Consider the following 9,743-nt stretch of genomic DNA (forward strand, 5'->3'; position numbering starts at 1 on the left):
TTGAATTTACAGCACTTTAATGAACGCTACAGCTTATAGTGAATTAATATGCAGGGGTGGATGTAACCTATAAACGAATTACCAATTTGTAAACATTCAGGATGCGCGCGCAGCAAGGTTGCAGAAAAAAACCCAGGAGCGCTAGCATTTACAGCGAGGGAATAACATTCGATGGGGTACAGAGCCTGTTGTTGTCTTAAAAATAAGTTATATTGATTACATATTATATATATTATCTACATAATGTTTCAGAGTATTATAACAGCTTGTCACCCAGTGATAAGCACAGTTATTCTGCAAAATTAACGTTAAAATGAGCAGCGTTCGTCTGACAGGTCCATTTGCGATAGCACCTTCCCAATGGATATTGGATAAGACGAAATCGCCAAGCATCCAGCCCGAAATATACAACTCTCATTGAAACTCCAAGTGATTTTACAAGAGAGAAGTTAAAGGCCTACAAATCATTGGATGCTAACAATTTAGTTCTAGTCATGTGCAAGAAATAATGTCCCATGCAGGGGCGTAGCAACCAGGGGGGAACGGGGGGATACATCCCCCTCACTTTTAGAGTCAGACCATTTAGAAACAGGAGATTAATAATTATATGAATGTATGATCTCATACAGCTGTCCCCCCCACTTTTAAAATGTCCGTTACGCCCCTGGTCCCATGATTACCAGATTCAAAACTCTGTAGTGCTAAAAACCGAGGTTCTGCCTAGCCAAAGACAAGGAAAGAAGACGGAACTGTACAAGGCCTGGGTAATCATCAACAAGCAAAACAAACAGTAGTATCTGGATGAGCCTTTATGATGCAAGCTGAGATTGCATCACTCCGCGATGCAATGTCAGACACAATGCACTCAATGGAGTGATGTCATTATGATGGGTTGGGTTAGGGGTGGGGTTAGGTGAGCGCATTAAAAAGCATTGGATGCAGCTCAGATTGCACTGCACCAGGTCTGCATCCAGCCCCTCTCAAAACAACTGCATTCTGACAGCGAACTGCACCTGTACGGCAGGGTATGTGAACTTAGATTTTTACATTTCATTCTAAGCATTCAGTGTCCGCAGTTTAAATCACCATATTTAACTGTTTTTGCTGAAATCATTGCTGTAATCAAAAACAAGTAATGTGTATGATTTAGCATAGCGTGAACTCACCGGATATGAAATGAGAACTGCAAAGCATTTTTAATTAGGTCTTCACTCCATTCAGCTCCCTTTTAGCCAAAGACTTCTGCAGTTGGCATTAAAATCAGTGTGGTGTACGGTAAAAGTTACGTTTTTGATTTTTGGACTCGAATTTGGCATCCTACCGCACAACACAACACAACACAACACAACACAACATGTTTGCTATTGCAACTGGTCTTTTTTGCTACTGGGAACCCATGTGACGTCATGTGTAACGTTGGTTGGTAATTCCTCTATACGCTTTAATATATTGTGATTCAAATACACCAACTTATCATTATCATCTGGCCTCTGTTAAGCTTATTGCATTTTGAATTCTGTGAATGTGATATTCCAACAACAGTGACTATTAATGATGCATTTAACTAGTGATTTTCCTTCGTTTTTTTTCCCTCAAGGGCTATCTCTGTATTAGAAATTGTATATTTTACATAGCTGGGCTGGTTTAGTAAACAGTAGCACATAAGCAATATTCATTAAACATTTCATTTCAAATTTTACTTTTTATAATTGGCACTTTCTATTTATTTTTCAAAAAACATCTAAATGGAAACGTATAGTGAAAAATAAGGTATGGAGAGGAGAAAATCCCTTTGTTGTTATCGTCCTCTCTCTTCAGTATCACTTCATTCATTAACATTAGCTCTAAAGGCAATATTCAATAAACATTTAATTTTGAATTTTACTTTTTATTATTGGCAATTGTTGTTGGAATATCACAGTCACAGAATTTTGAAGTGGTCTGTCGCCTCGCATCAAGAAGATCACTGGTTCGAGTCCTGGCTGGATCGTTGGCATTTCTGTGTGGAGTGCGGATGTTCTCCCCGTGTTGGTGTGGGTTTCCTCCGGGTGCTCTGGTTTCCCCTATTCCAAAGACACACGCTATAGGTGAATTGAATTGAACTAAATTGGCTGTAGTGAATGAGTGTGTGTGTGTGAATAAGAGTGTATGGGTGTTTGCCAGTACTGGGTTGCAGCTGGAAGGACATCCGCTGTGTAAAACATATGCTGGATATTTTGGCAGTTCATTACCTGATTAATAAAGAGACTAAGCCGAAGGAAAGTGAATGAATGATTATGGTAAAGTGTATTATATTGTTTTTACAACACTTTAATAAAACATAGTGAACTGATATTGTAATAAATAGTCAGAGTGGGGCTGATAGTGACAAGGGGGCAGGGCTTAAACCAGAAGTCCCACCCTAAAAGGGGCAGGGCCAGACGTCATCGATCAAATTTTGACAGGTGCAAAAACAGGACTTTCTTTATTAAATTTACTACATTTTTTAAGTTAAGTGGTTGGAAACAATTTATATGGGCTGCATTTAACAAACACATTTTATTTAGTAATGTTCATATTCATTTGTTTGTTTAAATTCAGCCTATAAAAATTGTTTATCACTTACCTTAAAAAATGTGTAAATCCAATAAGTAATTTTTTTCAGTGTATAGTGGCACTACAGCAGAGGATTGTGGGTAACTAAACAGACGAGAACAGTTCAGGTCAAAGTTTCTCAATTCAATTTAGTCTAGCAATGTTAAAATGCAGGGTTCCACTCAATTTATTCATGTTGTCAAACACAAATCGATTAAGTTAACACATTTAAGTTTATGGAGCATAAAACAATTAAGTTGTTACCCCCAAAAAAACTCAAGAATTGTGTTGTTTCAGCTCATTTTAAATAAGTAGTTTAAACAAGAAGCAAATCTCTTTTTTGCATGAGGATGATGTTAACTAAAATAAAAAAATAAAACAAAAATAAACTCAAATGAAAAATGTATAAATCTATAAAACCATATAGAAATGTATAACAAAACACACAAAAACTAGTAAAACTTTACCTAAAGACAAAAAAAAAAAAACAAATATAGCATTTTGATGATAACAAAATAAGTGTTAAAAAATACATAGCAACAAATAACGGATATATATATATATACACACATTCACACACAGTTGAAGTTAGAATTATTAGCCCCCCTTAGAAAAAATATTTCCTAAATGATGTTTAACAGAGTAAGGAAATTTTTACAGTATGTCTGATAATATTTTTTCTTCTGGAGAAAGTCTTATTTGTTTTATTTCAGCTAGAATAAAAGCAGTTTTTAATTTTTTTAAAAACAATTTTAAGGTCAAAATTATTAGCCCCTTTAAGCTATTTATTTCAACAGTCTACAGAACAAACCATCATTATACAATAACTTGCCAAGTTAACCTAATTAACCTAGTTAAGCCTTTAAATGTCACTTTAACTGTATAGAAGTGTCATGATAAATATCTAGTCAAATATTATTTACTGTCATCATGACAAAGATAAAATAAATCACTTATTAGAGATGAGTTATTAAAACTATTATGATTAGAAATGTGTTGAAGAAATCTGCTCTCCGTTAAACAAAAACTGTGGAAAAAAATAAACAGGGGGGATAATAATTCAGGGGGGTTAATAATTCTGACTTCAACTGTGTGTATATATATCACCGGCCGCTTTATTAGGTCAGCCAATCACTTGGTAGCAACTCAATGCATTTAGGCATGTAGACATGGTCAAGACAATCTACTGCAGTTCAATGCGAGCATCAGAATGGGGAAGAAAGGGGATTTAATTGACTTTGAACATGGCATGGTTGTTGGTGCCAGACGGGCTGGTCTGAGTATTTCAGAAACTGCTGATCTACTGGGATTTTCATGCACTACCATCTCCAGGGTTTACAGAGAAAATATCCAGTGAGCAGCAGTTCTGTGGGTGCAAATGCCTTGTTGATGCCAGAGGTCAGAGGAGAATGGCCAGACTGGTTCCAGCTGATAGAAAGGCAAGAGTAACTCAAATAAGCACTCTTTACAACACTCTGCAGAAGAGCATCTCTGAACACACAACACGTCCAACCTTGAGGCGGATGGGCTACAGCAGCAGAAGACCATACCGGGTGCCACTCCTGTCAGATAAGAACAGGAAACCGAGGTTACAGTTCACACAGGCTCACCAAAACTGGACAATAGAAGATTGGAGAAATGTTGCCTGGTCTGATGAGTCTCCATTTCTGCTGACACATTCAGATGGTCGGGTCAGAATTTGGCGTCAACAACATGAAAACATGGATCCATCCTGCCTTGTACCAACGGTTCAGGCTGGTGGTGGTGGTGTAACTGTGTGGGGGATATTTTCTTGGCACACTTTGGGCCCATTAGTATCAATTGAGCATGGTGTCAACACCACAGCCTACCTGAGTATTGTTGCATGTTCATCCTTTCATGAGTACAGTGTCTCCCTTTTCTGATGGCTACTTCCAGCAGGATAACGCGCCATGTCATAAAGCGCAAATCATCTCAGACTGGTTTCTTGAACATGACAATGAGTTCACTGTACTCAAATGGCCTCCACAGTCCCCAGATCTCAATCCAATAGAGCACCTTTGGGATGTGGTGGCACGGGAGATTCACATCATGGATGTACAGCCGACAAATCTGCAGCAACTGCGTGTTATTGTCATGTCAATATGGAGTAAAATCTCAGGAATATTTCCAGTACCTTGTTGAATCTATGCCACTAAGGATTAAGGCAGTTCTGAAGGCAAAAGGGGTCCAACCCGGCACCAGTAAGGTGAACCTAATAAAGTGGCCGGTGAGTGTATAAATGTAAATACAATTTTTTTAACATGAGATTATTAATTTATTTTTATTTGCATTTAAACCCATTTCGCTACATGACCTCGATGGACATATCTAAAAAAAACTCAGCATTGCTCTGCTTTTAAAAGCTTAATTTGATAATATTTAGTTTAATAATTTTCACTTTTCTTTCTTTTTATATTTATTTAATTTATACATTTGTTTGAAAATGAGTCTAAATGTATTTTTAATATAAAAAAAAAAATTAAGAAATTTGTTGTTGAAAGTTTTATTCTGATTAATTATTTGTATTTAATGTACTTTTCTAGTGAAAGCGGTTTTGTAAAAGCTAAATGAGATGAATTTTAATGCTGTCAGTGCGTGGTCCTCCTCCTGGTGGCGCTGTTGTGCGGTTGTTTTGGAGGCGCTGGCCTGCTCTTGATGTTCTGGCACTTCGGGACGTGTCTCTCTGCTGGACCCTGGGCAAATTTACGGCCACAGTGCGGACAGGTGATGTATTCTGAGTGTAGACCTGATATTGAGTTTGGCTGTTGAGATGTGCTGGAACGACCCTGACGCATGGTCTGAATGAAAGCCTCGTGTTTCTGACGCCATGTATTCTTCTTACGCTGCGCGGGAAAAACAAACAAACAATACAGAGTGACTTCACTGATAAGACGCGTTATGAAGTGCTAATACACATAAACACTGGCATCAACACTGTTTTCACTATAGAGGCTAAACTATGCTGCATATAAAAATTAAAACACGTATGTAATTTTTGTAATAGGATATTATATATGTCATGTGTGATAATATATTACATTTCCTATACATCAGGGTTTTATGGCTCATGTGATATGACTTAGTGAAAATATTGAAGAGACAATTACAAGATGGTTGATGCTGATATTAACAGGAACCAAAAAGAAATTCTGATGTAAATCAATGTTTTAACAATAATATTGTAATACACTTGGTTTTTACCCAACATTTAGTCAAATATGGTCTAAAACAACTGTTGGGTTAATGTTTAAAAAGGTAAACGCCATTTTAACACAATTGTTGGGCTAGTAATATAATTCAAGTAATAAAGAAGTCAAGTAATTGTAAATAAATACTATAGTGTTTTTGAACTATACTATAGTAATGTACTTGAATTAACCTGTTGTAATAATTCTAATTGCTATGAAAACTCAACAACTATAGTAATTTAAAGAAATTACCCAATACCGTACAGTTTTCTACAACTATAGGGTATATTATACTGGGCCAGTTGGCCTTTCTGTGTGGAGTTTGCATGTTCTCCGCGTGTTGGCGTGGGTTTCCTTCGGGTGGTCCCATTTATTTTTATCATCAGAAGCTGGTTATATTCAACCATATACTGTTATTATAACCTTATACTGTTGCCACACAACATTAAGGTTGTAAATAGGATTATTTTTCTATACTATTAGGCCTTGATCACACTGAATGCACTTTTTGCATTGACAGGCCTTTTTTTAATGGTTTCTAATGGCCTGATCATACTGAATGCACTTTTTGCATTGACAGGCCTTTTTTTAATGGTTTCTAATGGCCTGATCACACTGAATACACTTTTCCGTTCTGAGAACGCGAGACGCAGCGTCCTGCCTTTTTTGTTGGAACGAAAAAAAGAAGTGTGCTGTGTTTTTATGTCGCTAGGCACTGACTGAATCAGGTGCGTATTGTGTGCGAGTGTTGCAGTTGATATTGTTATAATTTTAATATTTGATAGTATTAAGGTCATTCAGCTGCCCATAACCTCAAACAGCGACCACTAGTCTCTCTTCCATCTCCATAGTAGTCTTGATGACTCAAACTGCGGGCACACAGAGCGCAACGGCAAAACACAAGGTCAAAACGCTTGTGGTCATTAGTAGGGCCAGACGAAATCTGCAGATATTTTTTGCTATTTTCTGTGCAGAATTTTGTTAAAAATCTGCGGATTTATGCAGAATGATTTTGGGAGTATCATAACTAAATATATGAAATTAAGAGTAATACATTTTTTATTTTGTTTAAAACAAAGTCTCTCATATAATATATCTACTAAAAGACAGAAAATATTACTTTATAAACTATACTGTAAATAAATAATATTTAATATTTACATATTAGTCAATGATATTAAAGCAATTAATTGAAAAACTGAATAAATATAAATTTACACACATTTACACAAGTAAATAAACAGAATTAATGATGGGCTAAACATCTGCGGAATTCTGTGCGCGGAGATTCCGTGTGGGCCTAGTCATTAGTAAATCATTCAAAAAATGCACCTCTTACCACAAAAAACGTGTTTGGTGTGATCGGCCGATCACACTGATCGCACTTTTCCATTCTAAAAACGCGAGGTGCACCACACTGGCTTTTTTTGTTGACAAGAAAAAAAGAAGTGCGGTGCGCTTTTTATGTTACTAAGCAACCACTGAATCAGCTGTGTATTGTGCGGTTGGGAAAAGAACGATATAGTGACGAGTGTTGCCCAAAACCCGCAGTTTCTCTGTCGCAGATCCGTCGTTTGAACCACGTTAGTTATAACGTAAAACGCCCATAATAATGCTCTAAACGGGGTGGAGTAACTACTTCATTAGAGAAGAAACCCATCATTTATTTGCGCAAATTATCACTGTTTTACACACACACGCATTTAAAAAAAAAAAATCCAACATATATGACCTGTGTTTCCTTTACAAATATTATTGAGAACATTACATAGTCTATTCTAAATCAAATCGCTTACAAAAGCTAACACATATTCTAATGTCATAAATAAATCAAATAAATAAATAAATAAATAAAAAATTTGACTATTATTTAAAATGAAATGTAATATTTATTATTTATTACGAAATTTAAAAAATCCTACTTTAATAATAATATTAATGATGATGATGATTATTATTGTTATTATTATTATTACTATTATTATTATTATTATTATTATTATTAGGGCATAGGGGGAATAGCTGGCATTAACGTATGCTATGTTTTTTGTTTTTTTACAAGCTTTGGTCTTTTAAATACGTCACCAATAGCTTTCGCCATGAGCCTGTGTTCAAAATAACATCAATGTTTTCAAAGTGCACTGCAAAGGGAGCACAATTGTAAACATGAAGATCGCCAAAACTGAACTGTAAAAATTCTTTGAAAGCAAATTACACCTAAGAGAGATGACTTCAATGAGTTTTTATTTTTAATCATTCCAAGTTTAAATGTTAGAACGTTCTAAATTAATAGGGCATAGGGGGGATAAGTGGGAATAGAACACAGCCAGGAACTATGTTTCTAACTACAGCTCCAGAGGTGTAGTTGCAAGTGCACAAGTTTGCGACGCAGTTTGCGAATGTTCGTTGGAATGACGGATTTGGGAAACGGCAAATCAACGAACTATGTTTGTAACGACGGGACTTGCGACCTTAGTTGGCTAACGATGGTTTCGGGAAACGCACCTCAGAGCTGTATGACTTCAAAAATCTTGAATATCACAATATTATTAAATTATAACAACACCAACAACAACACTCGCACACAGCTGATTCAGTCGTTATTCTTGTCAACAAACAAAGGCAGTGCGGTGTGCCTCACGTTCTCAGAACACAAACGCATGTTCGGTGTGATCAACTGTTAATATACTTCACTTGTGTTTTACTATAAATAAGACAGTATTTTTTAATGTGAGTGATCATTTCAAAAGTATTGCATAATAAAGATAAGCATCTCTGACCTCAGGCGTTCTGCTCCTGCTGTTGGTCTTCATGAACTCCTCCAGCTCGGTCCCTCTGGCTCTGTACTTAGACATGTCGAAGACCTTGCGCTGCGGCCGTTTCTTCTCACACACCCTCATGTGTGTCTCCAGGCGCTCTGGTGCGAAGCAGCGCTGGCACACGCTACACGGAATCAGCAGCTCTGCGTTTTCCTCGCCAGGATCTCTGTCATGCAGACGTCTGGATGAGAGCTGACCTAAGGCATCTTCATCAGCTCTTCTATCATGTCTTCTCTGAGATCCGTCTCCTCTCGTGGATTTTCTCAGCTCCTCATCTTCTCTGTCCATCTCTCTTCGTCTCCTGACATGATTATTTAACGTCATCTCTCTCTCTCTCCGCATGTTTATCTTTTCCAAATCCCAGTCTTTTACTGTATACTCATCCCATTCTCTTGGTTCTTGATCTTTTGAGGTCAGAAGTTGTCTTCTGGTTTGCTGTTTGGCATCACGAATCTCCCATCTCTCCATATCATCTCTTGGATTCTGATATCTGCCCGTTCCCTCGTACCAATCACTGTACAACCTGTCATCCATTTGCTTTTCAAAAAAACGCTTGTTCCTCTCTCTCTGGACTCTTCTCACGGTTTCCTCCGCCCTGAAGATCTTCTGCTGGAGCATCATCTCCTTGGAGTGGATTTCCTCCGACAGCCTTGTGTGTTTTTCAGAGCTCTTCTTCTCATGGCTCGTTGTTCGTGCGGTGATATGCTGATCTCGAGCGTCTAGTTTCCTCACCATCTTCTGCTGGTGTCTGAGAGCGGCCTGCTCAGCCAATGTTGCGTAATGATCGGGTTTCGGGATGTTACTCAGGCTGTACGCTCTCTTGTGAAGCACCGGTTTTAGCGGGAACAGTCTGTCGGATTCTCTCCGCGAAGGAACGTACTGATTCTGCTCTTCCACATGAATGGGTTCGGTCTTGCGATCGCTCTCTGGATGATGTCGTCTCTCTCTGGCGAAGCTCATCTTTCGCAGTTGGTTTTCTACAACATCCAGCTTGTAGTTGTGATGTCGGCTCATGTCTTGTATGTATGGGAGTTTTAATGATACAGTCTCTTTTTCCTGAAAATGATGATGGTGTGGCAACATTTGCATGTTTATATTTGCAGCGTATGCAGCTCCTGATGGACTTGGTCTTCTAATTACA

At 37.6% G+C, this 9,743-nt stretch overlaps 1 protein-coding gene across 1 annotated transcript; it reads right to left on the reverse strand.

Annotated features, from left to right (window-relative positions):
* Nucleotides 1–5,109: 5,109 nt before the first annotated feature.
* zc2hc1c (zinc finger, C2HC-type containing 1C) lies at nucleotides 5,110–9,743 on the reverse strand. The gene is made up of 2 exons (XM_056476350.1): nucleotides 8,564–9,743; nucleotides 5,110–5,438 (listed from the first exon to the last, which is right to left on the reverse strand). The coding sequence occupies exons 1-2, from the start codon at nucleotides 9,689–9,691 to the stop codon at nucleotides 5,184–5,186; spliced, it is 1,383 nt and encodes a 460-aa protein (XP_056332325.1). The 5' UTR covers nucleotides 9,692–9,743; the 3' UTR covers nucleotides 5,110–5,183.

This window comes from Danio aesculapii, chromosome 17, assembly GCF_903798145.1.
Source record: "Danio aesculapii chromosome 17, fDanAes4.1, whole genome shotgun sequence".
In the NCBI taxonomy this organism is placed as follows: domain Eukaryota; kingdom Metazoa; phylum Chordata; class Actinopteri; order Cypriniformes; family Danionidae; genus Danio; species Danio aesculapii.